The 19,754-nt window shown below is 61.9% G+C and overlaps 1 protein-coding gene across 5 annotated transcripts in view; it reads left to right on the top strand.

Moving 5' to 3' along the window:
• KCNT1 (potassium sodium-activated channel subfamily T member 1) overlaps positions 1–19,754 on the top strand; it is a 58,434-nt gene that overhangs the window by 12,007 nt on the left and 26,673 nt on the right. The window contains exons 1-3 of one of the 5 annotated variants that reach the window (XM_061154309.1): positions 3,819–3,952; positions 15,085–15,164; positions 15,721–15,820. In XM_061154309.1, the coding sequence (XP_061010292.1) occupies positions 3,915–3,952; positions 15,085–15,164; positions 15,721–15,820 (218 nt within the window). In that variant the 5' untranslated portion in view covers positions 3,819–3,914. Of the gene's footprint in view, positions 1–3,818; positions 3,953–15,084; positions 15,165–15,720; positions 15,821–19,754 lie in introns of those variants that run through there. The other 4 variants (XM_061154312.1, XM_061154311.1, XM_061154313.1 and 1 more) reach the window with 4 other exon arrangements.

Genomic DNA, 19,754 nt, shown 5'->3' with positions numbered 1-19,754 from the left:
GATGGAACTCGGATGTTTTAGGCAAAAGGTTTTAAGTCCCACTGTGGTCCTGACATTGCCGTGTCCTGGTTGTCCCTCCGTTAGAGATGGCCAGATGGACACTCTGGCTAGTGATGACAGCCCAGCCCTTGCACTGGGCAGTTAGGCACAGTGATCCGTCACCGTGTGACCAGGCGTTCCCCCTCTACATTGCAGCTGAGGAGGGGCAGCCCCCCGGGACAGCCTCCCTGAGTCCCACGTTCCATGGAGGCGTGGCCAAGCTCCTTTCCCGTTCTGCTCCACCCTCCTTGAATATAAGCCACATGCTTCTTTAACTGGTGGTTTTCCCGCATCAATGGGAGCTGGTTGTAAGCCCTGAAACACAATTCCTGCTGGAAAAAAGCAGGAAAACACGCTCAATCCTTTCCCTTTAATTACTAGTTTTCAAAGTGTATTATAGCAGCTTCACAGGATGACAACTGAGGGTGTTTTTTCTGGATTCCTGCTTCTGGATGTGACCTTTGAGTTTCTTAAGTGACAAGAAGAGCTTTGCAGATATGCTGAAGTTAAGGATCTTAAAAAAAAAAAAAGTACTTACCTTAGAAGAAAGAGATTAACATTTTAAAATGATTACTTATGTGTTTTATTTACTTTTGGCTGCACTGGGTCTTGGTTGCTGCACACGGGCTTTCTCGAGTTCAGTGGGCAGGGGCTTCTCATTCCGGTGGCCTCTCGCTGCAAAGCACGGGCTCTCGAGCACAGGCTCAATACTTGGGATGCACGGGCTTAGTTGCTCCACGGCGTGTGGAATCTCCCTGGACCAGGGATTGAACCCGTGTCCCCTGCATTGGCAGTTGGAATCCCAACCCCTGGACTCCAAACCCGTGGAAGTCCAAAGTTAAGAATCTTGAGATAAGCCGGTAATCCTGGGTCACCTGGGGGACCCCGTGGCTTTTCAGAAGAGGGAGGTGGAAGGCCAGAGTCAAAGAGGGAGACAGAAGGATGAGGCAGGGGCCAGAGCCACGTGAGGACGGGGCCCCGGACAGGGGATGCAGGGGGCCTCTAGAAGCTGGAAAAGACACAGAAGCATCTCCCCAGAGTCTCCAGAGGGGACCGGCCTGCCCACATGTAGACTTTAGGACCCAGAATTCCAGAACTGTTGAAGACGATAAGTTTTAAGCCACTGTATTTGTAGTCCTTGTTACAGAAACAAGAGGGCACCCGTACACCGAGTGCTCATCTTCCTCCCTTCTGGTTTGGTTTGGTTTTGGTTTTCTGACTGTGAGGCGTGCGGGATCCTAGCTCCTCAACCAGGGATCAAACCCACACCCTTGGCATTGGAAAGTGAAGTCTTCACCACTGGACTGCCAGGGGAGTCCCATCTTCGTCCCGTCTAATAGTCAGTTGTCCCTTCTTGGGCTGGTGGGAGCCCATCCAACTGGATTTTGTGCTTCTTTTTTTCACAATTTTTAAAAAATTGTGTAAAACACATGTGCTTCACAACAGGAGAAGCCGTCGCAATGAAAAGCCTGTGCACTCCAACTAGAGAGTACAGAGAAAGCCTGTGCACATCAACGAAGACCCAGCAAGCCATAAATAAATAAAAAATGCGCATGATATAAAATTCACCACCTTAATCATTTTTGAGTGTACAGTTCTGTAACAGTATATTCTTTTAAATTTTTTTTAATTAAAGTATAGTTGGTTTAGGGATTCCCCTGGTGACTCAGCAGTAAAGAATCCACCTGCCAATGGAGGAGACACGGGTTCGATCCCTGAATAGGGAAGATCCTCCTAGAGGAGGAAATGGCAGCCCACTCCAGTACTCTTGCCTGGAGAATCCCATGCACAGAGGAGCCTGACGGGCTACAGTCAATGGGGTCATGGACACGACTGATCCTGCACAGACTTTGGGCGCACATGCATTTACAATTGTTATATAGTCTTCTTGCAGGGATCCCTGGATCATTGTGCAGTGTCCTTTCTCTGCCTCTCATTCCAGTCTTTTTTAAATACACTAAGCCTATGCTTAATGGGCAGCCACTTTAATCTTCCCGAACTGAAACGCATCCCCACTAAACTCACTCCCCACTCCCTCCCCCAGCCCCTGAAGCCAGGGTGCCCTTCCCTTCCCCTGATTTGCTCTGTCTCTCTTATTGCCTGGAGAATTCTTTGCTCATCCTTTAAGCCCAGCAGATTAGTGGGATCGATTGCTGGGTGCGGTGCACCGGTACCTTATTTTTCTGGAATTCCGTGTGCAGTCCTTTCATCATTCTATTTCTCAATATTTCCTAAATCTGTTTTAAATACTTCAAACGGGCTGGGGCCCCTACTGGGGCATGAGCAGTTCTTCGGGTGTGCGTCTCCCATAGCTCTCAGCTCCTGGACCCTCTGCTCCGTGTGGGCCTCTGTGCCGGGGGGCCATCCCTCTCTCAGTAACTCCAGCATGAGCCATTTCCCTTCTGATTTGGGTTCGCCAGGTGGCGCTAGTGGTAAAGAACCCGCCTGCCAGTGCAGATGTTAGGAGACTCGGGTTAGATCCCTGGGCTGGGAAGATCCCCTAGAGAAGGCAATGGCAAACCCACTCCAGTATTCTTACCTGGAGAATCCCACGGACAGACGACCCTGCCAGACTACAGTCCATGGGGTTGCAGAGTCGGACACGACCGAAGCGACTTGGCACGCCCCGGGGATCCTTACATGGGGTGAGGGTAGGCGTGTGTCCAGGACGTGGGCTGGAGGGGATGGTTTAGATGCCCCCCCAACCCCTGTTTGGTGGTGCTGAGGACAGAGGCATTGCTCCTGACACCCTGTTTTTGCTCTCCGCTCTTCAGATGTGGCCGTTGGGTTTTTGGTCTTTCTGTATCCTTTTGTCCATAATTTGCCCCACCTGAGCATGCACACGGTTGTTTTCAGTCTCTTTTAGTCTCTTTGTGTTTTGTTGCTGAAGGAGAGGTGTGTCGAGGTGCAAGCACTGCAGCAAAGGCTCCCAGGTCCCAGCCTGGCTCACGCAGACACACAGGCGGAGAGGCCTCGGCGGGGCCCGAGAGGGTGCTGCCTGTGCCCGCAGTTCCACTGGCCCTGTTTTACGGGCACTGTGGTGCCTCGCTCCCCAGCAGGCCGGAGGTGTTTCAGGCCCTCCCTCTTCGCAGTCGCTCCCATGTCACCCCCCCACAGGAGGGGCAAGGGGTGGCTGACATCAGTTTATCCCCCACCCGCCTCCTGTGTTGGCAGGGGAGGTTCGGGACAAGGGGACGGGACAGGACGTGGAGGGTGGTCGAGTGTTGCTGAGACCACCCAGTGGCTTCATCCTGACTCGGCACTGTCTGGGGAGAGGCCAGGCCAGGAGCTGGGTGTATGGAGGCCCACCTCCCTCTCACAGACCTTCTGTCCGCGCCGGGCCCTGGTGGTTTGCTGGGCCACAGAGGGGTGAAGCAATAGAGGCCGGCCAGGTGGCCAAGTCGGAGCCTCTGGACCAGACGGGAGGGCCTGGAGCCCGCGGGGCAACCTGCGCAGCTTGTCCTCTGAGTGCCCTGCACCCGGCTGGGTTCCAGGGAAGCCAGCCCACAGCCTGGGTCCTCCCAGCAGCAACACCTGGGCAGGTCACCTCTACCCCCCCGACCCCTAGTCCTGGGCCTCCCTTGTCTGCAAAAATGGAAGGAATTGGGCAGAAAAGCCACATAATGTGGCAACAGGGAGCAGAGGCTCGGTCAGCTGGGAGGCCTCTCCCTGCCTTCCTGTCTGGGCTCCGGCGGAAGCCACTTCCTCCCTCAGCGCCTCGGTTTCCCCCCTTTGCAAACGGACAGAAATCTGCACACTTCCTCAAGCTGTCTATTCCCGTGAGACAGTCCCAGCTCACCAGGCTGGGGGGGGGGGGGGTCGGGCGCAGACCGGGCTCCAGGACCCTGAGCTTCCTCCTCCGCGTCGGGGATCTCATGTCCCGCGCCGAATGGAGTCTCGAGTACGGGTACAGGTGAAGGAGGACCCCATGGACTCCCTGGATGCTTTGGGGGAGGAGGTGGGGGGCAGGGGCCGCCCCTGAGCGCCTGCGGGAGGGAGGACAGACAGCGGTGTCCCCCCACCCCCGAACGTGCGGCTGGGCCCACCCGACCTGGGCGGCCGGGGTGGGAGTTAGCAGGTGCGCGTAGCTCCGGGTCCCCAGGACCCACAGGCCGCCTGGGGTCCCCTCCTCCAGCAGCCCCCACCTGCGGAGGTGACCGGCCAAGAGCCATCAGCTGCCACCGCGCTACTATCCCTCCCCTCCCCCCGGCACCGTGCGGGCTAGCGTGACTATTACTACTCCTTCCGTGGGAAGGCAGACCCCTCGCATCCCGGGGCGCCGAGACCCCCCGCTCCCACGTGGGGCGCCCTCTGCGCTCCGGGAATGGGGAAGGGGCCGAGCCTGGGCAACCCCTGGCCGCGGCGGGAGGGAGCCCGGCCGCCCCCCAGAATCCCAGCACCCCCCCCTCGGCCGTTCCACTGCGGCGGCGGCGCGGGGAGCGCGGGGCGGCGCGCGGAGATGGTAGCGCCCGCTCCGCCCCCGCCTCCCGCCGCCGCCGCCGCCGCCGCCGCGCGCTCCGGCAGGATGGCGCGGGCCAAGCTGCCGCGCTCGCCGTCCGAGGGCAAGGCGGGCCCGGGGGGCGCCCCGGCCGGCGCCTCGGCCCCCGAGGAGCCGCACGGGCTCAGCCCGCTGCTGCCGGCCCGCGGCGGGGGCTCCGTGGGCAGCGACGTGGGCCAGAGGTAGGGCGGGGCGCGGGGCGCCGCCGGGAGGGGCTTGCTCTCTGCGCTCGTATCCCGCACAGGCTCCGCTCCGCTACACCCGCCGCGTTGCCTGCAGCCCCGGGCGGGGAGGGACGGCCGGGGTCTCCCCTGGGCACCCCCTCCCAAGCGCCCCGCCCGCTGTGTCTCCCGTCCGCCTGTGGGACCCCTGCTCCCTCCTACTCCGAGAGGCTGCAGGTGGGCCTGCAGGTGAGATCGGAGGGGAGGGAGGAGGTGGGGACCTGGTGGCCCCTGCCCAAGCCCTGCCCCGCTGGAGGCTACATTCATGTTGGTCCCCAGCAGCCACTTGGGGTGAGGCGGGGCCAGCGTCTGTGTCCCGCTCCAGAGGGAAGCAGTGTGAGGCCCAGGGCGGCCGCAGAGCAGAAGGGAGCTGGGGCACAGGCTGGGGGCTCAGGCTTCTTGGGGCTGGTGTCTAGAGCCCATGGGAGTAAAGGTGTAGGAGGCTGGTTCTCCGGGCCGGGCAGGGTCCTGCTGACCCCTCTGGCCGCTCCTTGAGCATGACACCCCCATTTCACTGATGAGGACACTGAGGCTCAGTCTGCAGCACTAACTCTTAGCCAGCTTCTTCCCTGTGCCAGGAGCCCTTCTAGATGCTGCGGGGGAAACTGAGATGAATCAGACCCCCCCTAATGTGGGCACACGTCGTGGGCACAAAAAACCTGTGCGGGCTGGGCTGGGACAAGGAGAGGGAAGGCTTCCTGGGGCACTGGCCCTGCAGGCGGAGCACCGGGAGATGGGCAGGGGCTTCCGGGCAGAGGAGACAGCCAAGGCCAAAGCCTGGGGGGCTGGGGTGTGGTGCCATGTCAGGGTTGGGGTGAGGCGTTGGCAGAGACTCAGCCTGGCAGATGGCAGACCACGGGTGTCTGGGGAGCCTCCCTGCCCCTCCCCACTGACCACAGGCCCTCTGGGCCCTCCGCACTCTCCCACCCCATCTCCTGCTCCTTGACATGCCCCTAGGGGGCAGCTGCCCCGTGGTCATTCCCATTTGCCGGAGGAGACTGCTAAGGCAGGAGACTAAGTGCTCTAACGGGCACTCCTGGTGGCTTACCCCGTTAATGGGCAGCCCCTGGGCAGGAGGGAGGTGAGTGCCGGCTAAGGCCCTGGAGGCCAGATTCCTGTCTTCTCCATTCCCTTCCTTGAGGCTGTGGGGGGCAGTGAGTCCAGAGGCTCTGGTTACTGGCAGCCTGGCCCCTGCAAATGATTGGCTTCCTGCTGTCCCTGTTCCTGCAGGGACACAGGGATGGCAGGTCCTGTCCAAACTGCATCTGAACCCGCAGTGCAGCATGGGAGCTGTGGTGGCAGGGACACCTCCTCCAGGAAGCCCTCCCCCCACTCCTACCCTTCGTGTGAGCAGCCTGGCTTGGTCCCCAAGCTGCCCCTGAGGGGCAGGGTCCTCAGAGCAGCCTCACAGCCAGCCCAGCAGCACCAGGGGCTCCGCAAGCGCTAGGTGCACGCTGTGGAGTTTGCTCCGGACGGGAGCAGTGGGGAGCCATGGCAGGTTCCGGAGCAGATGAGGACTTGCCGGGTTTCAATTCTGGCAAGACCGGAGCAGGCAGTTGGGTGCCCTCTGCCGGAGGAGCCCGTGGCTGTAGCTCCTGCCCCAACCTGTGTGCACTGTCTGGAGCCAGCCAGGCCTCGGTCCTCCCCAGGGAAGCCCAGAGCCTCCCGGAGGCCTCACCACTGCTGGGGAGGTGGCATGGCAGAGGCAGGGGTCTCCACTGCCCCCAGGGGGCTGAGCCACAGGGAGGGGTCTGCTCCCAACGCCCTGCCTGGACCACCCCCTACCACCTGCCCCTGCCACCCTGCCGTCCTTCTCCTGGACGAGGTGGAGGGGGGAACACAGGCAAGGGGAGGAGTGGGCAGCGGAGGCCAGGATGAGCTCTGAGCTCCCACTGGAGGCTGCTTGCAGAGGTCAAGAGAGCACCAGGGCAGAAAGAGGGGAAGAGGGTCCAGGGAGGGGAAGGCAGGGGGGGCACAGGAGGACCTGGGCAAGGAGTGAGGGGCCGCCAGCCGGGGAGGCCTGTGAGCAGGACCTTGGGGCCGTCTGCGCCTCCCCCAGGGTAGTTTCAGGGGCAGGGCTGGCCAACCCAGGACCCTCACCAGGAGGGGCAGCCAAGGAAGGCGCCCGCTCAGAGCCGGGCAGAAGGAAGGGTTGGAGACAAAGGCGAAACTCTCGCCCAGGGGCTCTGCGTGAAGGCAGGGAGGAGGGGCGGGGTCTTGGGGCGTGGGGTGGAGTCAGGGGTGGAGTCAGGCAGAGCCCGCGCAGGTGGTGCAGGGCTTGGGCGGGATCAGAATCAGCCCGAGACCCGGGCGGCAGCTGCAGCGAGTGGCCGCTGGGGGCAGCCGTACAGCTGGGGTCCGCAGAGCTCAGGACTGCCCCTCTGAGCCTGGCTCCCACCAAGGACAGGCCTGGAGGCTCCGGGCACACCTCTGCGTGCGGGGCCCTGGGGGCTTCTGTGGACGGTGGGGGCCGCGGCAGGCAGAGGGAGCGAGGGCTGCAGCAAACAGCGGCTTGGCCAGCCCAGGGCCGACTCTGCACTTTGCTCTGGGGGCCGAGCCTGCCCGCCCCTTGTGCTCCGAGCTTGGTTCCACCCTGCTCTCCTGCTGTCCTCGCCTGTGGCCGGCCTCCCGCTCGCCCGGCCGAGTCTCCCTGGCCCCTGGCCTGGGATTTTTCCCAGGAGTCCTCACACGGGGGCCCCCTCCTCCCCTGCAGATCCACATCTTCATGTGTCCCCAACTGCCCCGGCCAGAAACCCAGCTTCTCTCCCGTCCCCCCTCCGCGACCTGCTCCCAGCGAGCTCCTGGTCTGCTCTGACCTGACGCTGGGACAGGCTGTGGCCCTGCCAGGCTCCCGCCCCGCCCCCCCCGCCCCCCCCCCCCCGGGGGTGCAGCTGTCGCCCGACTCAGCACTCGGGCAGCGCCTGGGCCAGAGGGGATCTGAGCCAGATAAATATGCAGAACCTGCCAGAAGCTCCCAGAGACCCCAGACCCAGTGAAGCCCAGGCACCCCTGCTCCCTGCGGGCCCAGCCAGCACCCCGCCCACCCGCGGGGCACCCGGAGCTGTAGGCTGAGGCCCCACCCAGGGGCAAAGCAGGCTAAGCAGGCTGGCCCCCTCCTCCCTGCCTGTGGCCTTGGGAAGGCAGCAGTCCTCTCTGAACCTCGGTTTCCTCTTCTGGAAGATGTTTGCTTTAAGGACTGAAGGAGAGGCCCCATGAAGCTGGAGACGCTGGGCCAGACGGGAGGGACTCCAGCAAACAGCAGACCCTCTGTGCCCCGCCCCCCCCCCCACCAGTCCCTGATGCCCCCACCAGCTTCTCCCTCCCAGTCTCCAGGTAGTGCCAGCCACGCCCACCCTGGTGTCCTCTGGCTGTAGCCAGTCTGGAAGAACCCTCGGCCAAGGCGGCCTCAAGGGCAGCAGGTGTGTGTTGCTGGCCCAGGAGACGGGGTGCCCCTGGGGGTTCCTAAGAAGCATCAGACTGCCTTGTCACCAGAAAGCCGAGGGGGCAGGGCAGTGAGGTGGCACCAGGGCCTGTAGAGGGCAGGGGCATCGAGGAGAGGTGGGCAGGCTTGATGACAAAGAGCCCGCCTGTCCTGTCCAGCGGGTGGCCCCTGTGTGGGGGGCGCCCCTCGCTGCCATCAGCTTCCTGGGTGTCGGAGGGGCTGACCTGCTCCTTCCTGGACCCTGGGGTCACACAGGGCCTGGGGCAGTCTCAGTGCAGAGCAGGGCGGTGGGCGCTCCCAAACCTGCTGTCCAGCCGCTCGCTTGGCTGCAGGCAGAGGCCCGTCCTGCGTGCCGTCCCCTGGGAGGGTCACCCCGTCCCGCCGGGGTCGGGGCGGGGTGCATGTGCCCGCACTGCCGCGGGCGCCGTGCTGCTTCTGGGGCATCCAGGGGGCCAGGCCCCACCAAGGAGTGTGCGTGTGGGCGCGCCCCTGCTCCCCTCGGCCCCTGCCCGAGTCCTCCCTCTGTGTCCGGGAGCCCAGGCTCCCCCATCTGTCCATCCGTCCGCTGTCCACGTTGATGTGTCCGCTCCATTCCGCCCCCAGGCTTCACATGGAAGAGTTCAGCCTGGACTCCTCTCTGTCTCAGTAAGTGCTTGGTTCACAGGTGTCCTCCTGGCCCCAAGCAGACCCTGGGGGAAGGGGCTCGGGCCGTGACTGCCCAGGGGGAGGGTCCACCGCGCCCAGCACCTGCAGCCAGGCCAGAGTGGGGCACGGCCAGGGCTGCTGGACCTTGAGTGGGGCTGAGGCTGGAGGCAGAACGGGGCATGGCTCTCTGGGAAGGAGCCTGTGAGTGGGAAATGGGAAATGGGAAGTGGGAAATGTCTGGAGCCAGATACCCCACAGCCCCATGGTGGTGACGACAGCCCTTAGGAAGGGATGGGGGCCCCTCTGTGGTACTGGTGTGGGGACAGGCAGGCAGGTGACCGCTGGGGACCCGGGCTTCAGCCCACTGCGGCCACCTGTGCGGATCCAGGACCCCAGGTTCCTGGCCCAGCTGCCCCACCGTGAGCCCCTCCAGGCTTTTCCTGGCTTCAGTTAGGGCTGCGGAGGGCATTTTGAGGTCAGGGGACCCAAGCCCCTCAGCACCCCTACCAGGCACATTCCTGGGAAGGAGCCCCTCACTTGCTCATGCCAACAGCATCCAGATTGGCCACCACGTGGGGCCTGATTATTCTTTCATTAATTAACACCTTGGCAGCGGCCACCAGCACTCACTTGGGGCTTCTCCATGCTGCCTCCTGCAGCCCGAGGCTCGGGCATCGTTACCCGGGCCAGCTCTGGGCCTCCGTCCCCCAGCCACGGTGCAGCGGGTAACCAGAGAGGGGGACGGGTCCCAGGCCGTTGGTGGGGTTGGGGGGAATGGACAGTTGCAGCCACCCAAGGGGCTGAGGCTGTGATCCTCTGCCCCAGAGCTGCGTGGTCACCAGCAGATCAAATGTCCCTGGGCCCTCGGAGGCCCAAGGAGGCTCACCGGGGCCCTAACCCAGCCAAGGTGCCAGGCCAGTACCAGGGAGGCCGAGGACAGCACTGTCTGTTGCTTTGAGAGGTCTCTGCCCACCCTGCCCAGCAGCTTGGAGCCCTCGATTTCCTTGGCATCCCAGACCCCGGGAGGGGCGATTGGCAGAGAGGAGGCCTGTGGGCGCAGGCTGGCCTGTGCCCCAGCCTGTGCAGTGGGGGGCGGGGGGGGGCTACAGCAGAGTCCCGTGACCGCCCCCCAATGCCCCCACCGGCGAATCTGCAACGGGGCTGGGTGTGGTGGGGGCAGAGTGGTCCCAGTGCCACCGTCAGCCCAAGGGCCCCGCCCCCAAACCGGACCGGCCCAACTCCTTGCTGGTCCAGCCCAGGACCTGGAGCAGAGTAGGCCACGTGTCTGTCCTGCCCAGGCCCCTGGGCGGGTCACAGGCTCTGCTCAGTCTCAGAATAGCTGCCCTCCGAGTTGGCGCTTGGGCCCAGGCTCTGCTCTTCTGTCTTGCCAGTGGGCTCCTCAGCCTCCTGCCTGGAGCTCCCAGGCACCTGCTGGACAGCCACCAGCCCGCAGCAGGCCCCCAGGAAGGAGGCCGCCGGACCTCGGCCCCATGTGAGTGCGCGGCTGTCACAGCCAGCGGGTGGGCCTGCCTGCGGCCGTCTGCCTGGTGTCTGGCCACCCTCCCACCGGGGCCGGCCTCCTGGCCCTGTGTTTGCAGCTTCCCGGCACAGGCCATCTGTGCCGGAACTGCCTGCCAGGAATCCCTGGAAGGCTGTTCCCCAGTCCGCTGGTCAGCCCACTGGTCAGCCCGCCGGTCAACGGAGGGTGGGGGCTGCAGTGTCCTCCACCTGCCATGCCTGACAGGTCCCATCCGGGTGTGGGGTGGGGTGGGTGGGGTTTGAGCCACTTTGCTGGCACAAGGGGGCCCCCTCCAGTCCATCCAGTGTGGACAAGACACTGCCCACCAGCCGTGGGCCTGGGCCTGGGCCACTCGAATGCAAGCCGCATGGGGATAGGCCAGAGCTGACTGCTGGCACCCGAAACTCCGGAGCCCCGGCCTCCGGGGGGAGCCCAGAGCCCCATTTCTTTCACCCAGCCTGGGTGGGCCTCCATTTCCATGCATGTAGGCACAAGGCTGGCAGGAGCCCCCTGAGATGCCTGGTGAGGGGCTGGGAGCATGGCTCTTGAGCTGCCCAGGCTGAGTCCCTGTCCTCACAGTCAGAGAGCTGCTCACTCTGAGCAGGACAGACAGACCAGGGCTGAGGGCTGTCCCGGGATGGGGTGTGGGTTTGGCCTGAGCAGTCCTGGGGCTCATGGCCTAACCCCAGGGTCCTTCTGAGGCCGGGATCCCGGAGGCCTCAGGGCTCTAGGCCTGCCCAGGGCTTGACACCTTCCCGCACCCTGGGCTAAGCATCCATGGCCCCTCTGCTGTGCCCAGCCCTCCCCACCGGCCGCCCGCTGAAGGAATGAGTGGCTGAACAGGAGCGGGCGTGTAGGGGGCGGATGCCTCGTCTGCCCCTGCCCAGGGCTCGCGAGCTTGTTAGCAGGGCCATCGCCGTGTGAGCTCTTGGTGGTGTCCCGGCTCCTGGCCCCCGCCCAGCCCTCCCCTGCTCCTCAGAGCAGCGTCCCACGGGCTTGGCAGCCAGCTCCACCACGGGGCCACCAAGGGGCCTCAAGCCACAGCTGGTGGGCATCCACCACGTGCCACCTGCAGCCACACATGGGCTTACAGCACGGGGCCATCTTCTCTGGGTGACGTGAGTGATGGATGTCGGCCAGAGTCGGACTCAGCAACACCAGCCCTGATCGCTGGCACCACTGAGCGAGGGTAGGAGGACAGGGCCAAGGGTGGGGGTCCTCTCTCACTTAATCCTCTGAAAACCAAGGCTTAGCCGGATTTGGGGCTTCCCTGGTGGCTCAGATGGTAAAGAATCCGCCTGTAATGCAGGAGACCTGGGTTCAATCCTTGGGTGGGGAAGATCCCCTGGAGGAGAGCATGGCAACCCACTCCAGTATTCTTGCCTAGAGAATCCCATGGACAGAGGGGCCTGGTGGGCTACAGTCCATGGGGTCAGAAAGAGTCAGACATGACTGAGCGACTCAGCACAGCACCGCCAGACTTTACAGGGGAGAACCCGAGGTACAGAGGTACAGTTTTGATTTCTCCATGGTTGCAGCAGCCCTGCCAGGCACCCTCAGGATGCCCGGGGCAGGCGGATCCTGTCACTGTCTGTTCCCCAGGTGAGGTGGCTGGGGCTCAGACGGGTGGAGCCAGGCAGGTGAGGAGCAGGGCTCTGTCTGTCGGGCCAGACGGTCCATGCCCCCCGGGGGCCATTTCCTTCAGGAGCCTTGATGAGCCAGGAGCACGCCCTCCGCTGAGTTACAGCCACCGCCTTAAACTTCAGGTTACAGGGAAAGCTTGCAACCTGAATTCTGTGGTGGGAGAAGTGTGCAGCCACAGCTCTTGGAGGCAGCGGGCTTCCCTGGCAGTCCGGTGGTGAAGATGCCATGCTTCTAGTGCAGGGTACACAGGTTTGATCCCTGTTCAGGGGAGATTCCCCCATGCCACACGCTGCAGCCAAAAAAAAAAAAAAAAAAAACAAAACAAAACAACGAAAAACCAAAAAGTGGAGGCGGCTCCGTGGATTTCCCCAGCACCCAGGCTCAACCTCCCAGGCCAGGCCTGTCTGGGTGTCCATAGCTGCCCAGGTGAGGGGGCTGACAGGTGATGTGGGTTTCTTGTCCACATCAGTTACCAGGAGCAGTTACTAGTCCACTAGTTACTGGGAGGAACTGGTCCCAGGCCAGCCATCCTGACCCCTGGGTCTGGGGAGGGGTGCCCAAGTGGAGGGCACGAGGGGTGGGGACCCCTCCTTGAGGCTTCGCTGTGCAGGCAGGAGGGTGAGGGGGCATGTGGTCCCTTGGAACACGTGGGCACCACTCAGGGGCGTCTGCCCCTAACCTGGCCCCGGCCCAGCTCGGGTTATCTGAGCCCCTCCTTCACAGGGAAGGCATTTGACCAGCTCCCCCTAGGGGCCCTCGGGAGCTCCACTGACCTGGCCCCAGGCAGCACCTATAGAGGGGGCTGGGGTTCAGGTCTAGTGGGGTACACTGGGGTACAGTGGGGTATGCAGAGATGGAGTGGAGTGGAGTGTTCAGTGGGGTATGCAGAGGTGCAGTGCAGTGTGCTGGGGTGCACGGGGCGTACTAGGGTGCCGTGTACAGTGGGGTGTGCTGGGGTGTAGTCTGCACTGAGGTACACAGGATACAGTGGTGTGCTCAGGGGTATACTGGGGTACTCGGAGCCGTGCGGGCTTCCCCGGTGGCTCAGATGGTGAAGACTCTGCCAGCAGTGCAGGAGACCCAGGTTGGATCCCCGGGTCAGGACGATCCCCTGGAGAAGGGCATGGCAACCCACTCCAGTGTTCTTGCCTGGAGAATTCCTCGGACAGAGGAGACTGGCGGGCTACCGTCCATGGGGTTGGACAGAGTCGGACACTCTGAGTGACTCACGTTCATGAGGAGTACGCTGGGCTGTGATGTACGGTGCGTGTGCTTGGGTACAGTGGACAGGGGGGTACCCAGAGGTGGGCTGGGTGCAGTGGAGTGTGCCGGGGTGGGGTGATCATCGGGCGCACTGGGGTACGGGCCCATCCCCCCTCACAGAGGGCTCGCAGAGATGTGCCGGGGTGTACAGCCTGCAGGGGGTGCTCTGGGCTTGGACCCTGCTCTGCGGGAGGCCTGTCCTGCTGCCCCGCTGACCACACTGCATCCGGACCTGAGGGTGGGGAGGCCCACGCCGCCGTCGCTCCCCCTGGGCCCTTCTTGAGCCCTGTGACCAGGGGCGGCCGCTGTGGTCAGGCTGGGGCCCCCCAGCCTGCGAAGGTCAGGAAGGTGATGGCTCTGCCCACGGCACCTCCCTTGGGTCCACCACCTGGGCGGGTGCAGACGGCTGCTGCCCGCACGTCAGGTCTGTTTCACGTGCTTTGGGTCGAACAGGCTTTGGGGAGCGATGAATATCTTAAACACTTCTTGAAGATGATGAGGTCGCCAGCCCCTGGCAGAGCAGTGTCACAAAACTTTCAAGGTGACAGAGGCATTAATTTCTGCATTGATCCAAGCTGGAGCCTGGTCAGAGGGGGAGGATGTTCAGAGCCCCTGCTCTGAATGGGGGTGGGGGTGGGGAGCAGGGGCTGGGGCCAGCGTGCACCTCACCTCTGCCTGTGGACCACTGTCCTGCATCCCAGTGGCTCAACTGCCACCTCCTCCACGCAGCCCTCCAGGATACCTTGGGCAGCACAACTCTGCCTTCAGGGTGCTGGGTCTCCCTGCCTCCTCTCTCCGTGTGTGTCATGACCATCACACAGAGCCGTGGGTGAGCTGCTGCCTCACCTGGACGGCCTTGTCCCACCTCCACAACATCCCCGAGGGTGGCGGGGCTCACCTGCACCTGACATCTGGGTATCTCGGGCCAGGCCTTTCCAGCCCAAAGCCTCGCCCCAAGTCCCAGGCTGCCGGTGCCTCTGTCTGGTCAGGGGGCGGGGAACGGCGATGATGCCCGCGGGCCACTCTGGGGTCCTGAGACCAGCCTCCGTTGCGGCTGAGGCAGCCTGGAATAGAGGCTGTGTGGGGGCCAGCAGGTGCCAGCCCAGAGCAAGTCGGTCCCAGCCCCAGACCCACTTCCGGGAGGAAGGCAATGCTAGACCCTTTCTGCGCAAGAACCTGGCAGCAGGGCTGTGGCCATCCTGCCTGCGGTCAGTGAGAACGCCGGAGTTCTCACTGCGGTGGAACATGACGCCCCGGCTGGCCACAGCAGGCCTGCGCCTAAGGTGGGGCAGCAACCGGTCTTCCCAGGCCCCACCTCACCCTGGGTGACCAGATGGCCGTTCCCCATCTGCCTCCCCACTCATCAGGCTGCTCCTGCCAGTCCCTGCGGTCTGGTCCCCGGAGGCTGGGCGCCCACCCAGGGGCTCAGGGTATCTGAGGATTGTCCAGGACAATGGCCGCAGCTGGAGGGGCCCCACTGCCAGCCCTGACCATCCCATGGGCTGCAGCGGGCCTCCGGGCACAGCCACCAGGGGCCCCCAGAAAAGCACCCAGCCATCAGCTTCTGGAACATTCTGTACAAAGCATATGGTGTGTTTTGAGCCAAGGGCCGGCCACTCAGGCCACCTGTGGTCCTGGCGGCCGCCATGACGGCCCAGGCTGGGGGCCGTGAGTGTGTGCATCTGCGGGGCCTGGAGGGCCCCGGGCGCTGGGAGGGAGGCAGCCGGCCAACAGGTCAGCTGGGGGCACGTGGGGATGTGGGGCTTTAGGCTGGAGCCCCCTGGCCCCAAGCCCACGCCTTCCTGCCCCCCAGGGTCCAGGTGGAGTTCTACGTCAACGAGAACACCTTCAAGGAGAGGCTTAAGCTGTTCTTCATCAAAAACCAAAGATCCAGTGAGTGGGGTCTGTTGGGGGGGCAGGGCAGAGGGGCTGTGTTGGAGTGGACAGGGCGATGGGCGTGTTCCTTGTCTCAGCTCCTTGCCACCTTCCAGGGTGGGAGATGCCGGGACCCTGGAGGGGTGCGCCCCTCCTGGAGGCAGGGCCGGCCTCGGCTCAGCCCCCCAGCCCACGCGGCTCCCTGGCACCACCGTGGGGCCCCCCCCTTTGGTCTGTGGGCTCCCTCCACCTGCCTTCCCAGCAGGAGCCTGGCCACCTGGGATGCAGGATGGGGTGCAGAGGTGGTGCCTGTGGATTCTGGTCCCTCGATCTGTAGCTTGCTCCCCCAACCCCCAGGCCCACCCCCAGGGCCAGCAGCTCAGGGACACTCTGCACCTCGTCCATGAGGTGGTAGGGCACGGAGCCTCTCGGAGGCCGGCCTGGCAGAGCCCCCCCAGTGCAGAGCCACCTGGTCAGTGTTGCCCGGGACAGCCAGGTACAGCGGCCCAGGTGCAGAGTCCCAAACGCTCCGGGAGCCCTGACCTCTGCCTCCCCCACCTGCCCCCACCCACAGGCCTGAGGATCCGGCTGTTCAACTTCTCCCTGAAGTTGCTGACCTGCCTGCTCTACATTGTCCGTGTCCTGTTGGACGACCCAGCCCTGGGGATCGGATGGTGGGTGACCCGCGGGCCGGGGGCTGGGCCTTCCTGTTGCCGTGACAGAGGCTGATGGGGTTTGCACGGGGGTCTGTGTGTGGGACACGCCCCCCAGAGCCGTGGCCAGGACACAGCCCTCAGGCTGGCGCTGACACTGGGTGTCCTTGTCATGGACGGCAGCTGCACTTGGAGCTGCACCCAGACGGAGCTCTCCCAGAGGGTCTGGGATGCCCCCTCCCTGCCCACCCAGTGGCGCCCGGGGGTCTCGGTGAGGGGCTCTGGCTCCCCCAGCTCCTCCTGGGTGGGTGGGGGTAGCAGGCCTCAGTGGGGAGAGGAGGTGAGCCCCTTTCTCTGGGCTCCCCCGGTTCCCCCTGCCCCTCCTGGCCCTGGGGCCTCTCCGTTTACATGGAACACCTGCTGCGGGGCTTCCCAGTGGGGCCATGGGCACAGTGCCTGCGCCTCCCGATGCCCAAGAGCCCACAGCTGGATGAGGTGCTTCCCACCTTGTGTTGTCCAGAGGGCCCCATGCTCCTGCTCGTGCTGCTGGTGGGAAGTGGTCTTCTGCCCTGGAAGCTGGTGGGGCTGGCTCTCTGTGCCCATGTCTGGCATGTCTCAGGGACGCCTGGCGTGATCCCTTCTCAGCACCACGTTGGTCCTGGTGGACACAGCTGGGGGCACTCAGGGCTGGGCTCGTCTGCAACTGGGTCTGCATCTGCCCTGGGAGCCTCTCTTGACTCCCTCATACCCAGATCGGGGTTCCAGAAGGTTCTGGAATGGTCCTCTCTCCTGTTTCTCCTTTCTCTCGGGGCTGCCTCGGCTTCCTCTCCAGCTCTCTAGCTGAGGTTTTCACTTCTGCTCCCACGGTTTGTTATTTCCAAGAACTCTTCATCTTCATGCGTCAGCCCCGCTGTAGGTGTCCTGCATCTCTGGGGTTTGTCTGAAACACTTTCCTTTCTTATATGTTCCTCTTCTGCTCGGTCTCTGGGCTTGCGGGCAGGGGACTTCCTCAAATGTCCCGCCACTCTATGTCAAATGTCCCGATACTAAGGGCGGGTGTCCAGAGGCAGAGGGCCCTGCATTCAGGGTGTGGTCCGTCACTTGTCTCCCCAGCTCCTCAGAGCAGATCCTTCCCCTCCTCACTGGAGGATAGGGCCTGGCCACTGGGCTCCTGCTGGCTGAGTTGGCAAAGAGGCAGGGGTGAAAGGTCGCTGTGCAAGCTTGCATCTTCCCCACCCCCACGTGCAGTGGGGCAGGATTGCCAGGCCAGACTCTTTCACCTGCTCCTGAGAAGAGATGTCGTCTTCATCCTGAGTGTGGGAGGGCAGGTCCCACCATGGTGGTTTGAGAAGGGCTCTAACTGACTCTGAAAGCACTTTTCTGGGTTCATCTCACCTTCTCCCACCTCCAGAGACATCGAGGCATCTGGCTTTACATCCCCAGGGAGACCAGGTCTGTTGTATTCATTGCACAGAACCTGGCACATGGTGGGTGGGTGGGAGAGCAAATGGACGGATGGGGGCTGGTAGAGGCGTGGGTAGAGTGGATGATGGGTTGTGTGTGGATGGATGATGGTGGATGGATGGATGGTGGAGGGTGAATGGATGGAAGATGGACGGATGGATGGATGGGTAGGGGGTGGACAGATGATGGTGGATGGATAGAGGCTGGATGGGTGGACAGATGGATGGATGGGTGGATAGAAGGGTGGATGGTGGGTGATATAAGGACACTGGGTGTGGATGGATGGGTGGATGGGTCGGATGGATAGGATAGATGGGTGGGTGGGTGGTGGATGGATGGAAGAGGGGCTCGTGACTCCTATAGGTATTGAGTTTGCAACAACAGGCTCAGGTGCAGGAGGAAGTGGGCCAACTGAGAGAAAAGGGGGAGGGAGCCCCTGTCACCGTGGGACGCCGAGAGAGTGAGGTCCCGTAGCCCGGCGACCCTGCCTCTGGTTATAATCTGCAGGACTAGCACAGCGGCCAGGCCCCTGCCACCTTCCCAGTGGTGGGCATCCCGGGGGCTTGGGGAAGCTCCTCCTCAGGAGTGACTGAGGGAACGTGCTTCTTAGAGGCAGCACACGGGACGGGAGCGCGGCTTTCTCTCCGTGTCGCACGCACGCTGTCCAGCCTCTGGGCGGCCCTCAGGGCTCCAGGTCCATCTCTGGCCTCTCACGTCCCTTCCCCTGCCGGCAGCCCAGGTGGAGCCCCCAGCCCCGTCCTGGGCTCCCCGCTGGGGTTCGCCTACCCGGCTGGCCCCTCCCCCGCCCCTCCCCAGAGGCCCCGCCCCCTCAGAGACCCTCCTCCCCAGAGACCCTCCTCCTCAGTTCAGTTCAGTTCAGTCACTCAGACTCTACGACCCCATGGACTGCAGCACGCCAGGCCTCCCTGTCCATCACCAACTTCCAGAGTCCACCCAAACCCATGTCCCTTGAGTCAGTGATGCCATCCACCCATCTCATCCTCTGTCGTCCCCTTCTCCTCCTGCCCTCAATCTTTCCCAGCATCGGGGTCTTTTCCAGTGAGTCAGTTCTTCACATCAGGTGGCCAAAAGTATTGAAGCTTCAGCTTCAGCATCAGTCCTTGCAATGAACACCTAGGACTGATCTCTTTTAAGATGAACTGGTTGGATCTCCTTGCAGTCCAAGAGACTCTCAAGAGTCTTCTCCAACACCACAGTTAAATAGCATCAATTCTTCAGCGCTCAGCTTTCTTTATAGTCCAACTCTCACATCCGTACATGAGTCCTGGAAAAATCATAGCTTTGACCAGATGGACCTTCGTTGGCACAATAATGTCTCTGCTTTTAAACATACTATCTAGTTTGGTCATAACTTTTCTTCCAAGGAGCAAGCATCTTTTAATTTCATGGCTGCAGTCACCATCTGCAGTGGTTTTGGATCCCCCCAAAATAAAGTCTGTCACTGTTTCCACTGTTTCCCCATCTATTTGCCATGAAGTGATGGGACTGGATGCCATGATCTTAGTTTTCTGAATGGTGAGTTTTAAGCCAACTTTTTCGCTCTCCTCTTTCATTAATAGACTCTTCAGTTCTTCACTTTCTGCTGTAAGGATGGTGTCATCTGCATATCTGAAGTTATTGATGTTTTTCCCAGCGATCTTGATTCCAGCTTGTTCTTCTTACAGCCCAGCGTTTCTCATGATGTACTCTTCATATAAGTTAAATAAGCAGGGTGACAGTATACAGCCTTGACGTACTCCTTTTCCTATTTGGAACCAGTCTGTTGTTCCATGTCCAGTTCTAACTGTTTCTTCCTGACCTGCCTACAGGTTTCTCAAGAGGCAGCTCAGGTGGTCAGGTATTCCCATCTTTTTAAGAATTTTCCAGAGTCTGTTGTGATCCACGCAGTCAAAGGCTTTGGCATAGTCAATAAAGCAGAAGTAGATGTTTTTCTGGAACTCTCTTGCTTTTTCGATGATCCATTGGATGTTGGCAACTTGATCTCTGGTTCCTCTGCCTTTTCTAAATCCAGCTTGAACATCTGGAAGTTCACAGTTCACGTACTGTTGAAGCCTGGCTTGGATAATTTTGAGCATTACTTAGCTAGTGTGTGAGATGAGTGCAATTGTGCGGTAGTTTGAGCATTCTTTGGGATTGCCTTTCTTTGGGATTGGAATGAAAACCGACCTTTTCCAGTCCTGTGGCCACTGCTGAGTTTTCCAAATTTGCTGGCATATTGAGTGCAGCACTTTCACAGCATCATCTTTCAGGATTTGAAACAGCTCAGCTGGAATTCCATCACCTCCACTAGCTTTGTTCATAGAGATGCTTTCTAAGGCCCTCTTGACTTCACATTCCAGGATGTCTGACTCTAGGTGAGCGATCACACCATCGTGATTATCTGGGTCATGAAGATCTTTTTTGTGCAGTTCTTCTGTGTATTCTTGCCACCTCTTCTTAATATCTTGTGCTTCTGTTAGGTCCCTACCAT

This window comes from Dama dama, chromosome 11 (assembly GCF_033118175.1).
Source record: "Dama dama isolate Ldn47 chromosome 11, ASM3311817v1, whole genome shotgun sequence".
Classification (NCBI taxonomy): domain Eukaryota; kingdom Metazoa; phylum Chordata; class Mammalia; order Artiodactyla; family Cervidae; genus Dama; species Dama dama.
This window is presented reverse-complemented; position numbering and strand designations above follow the sequence as displayed.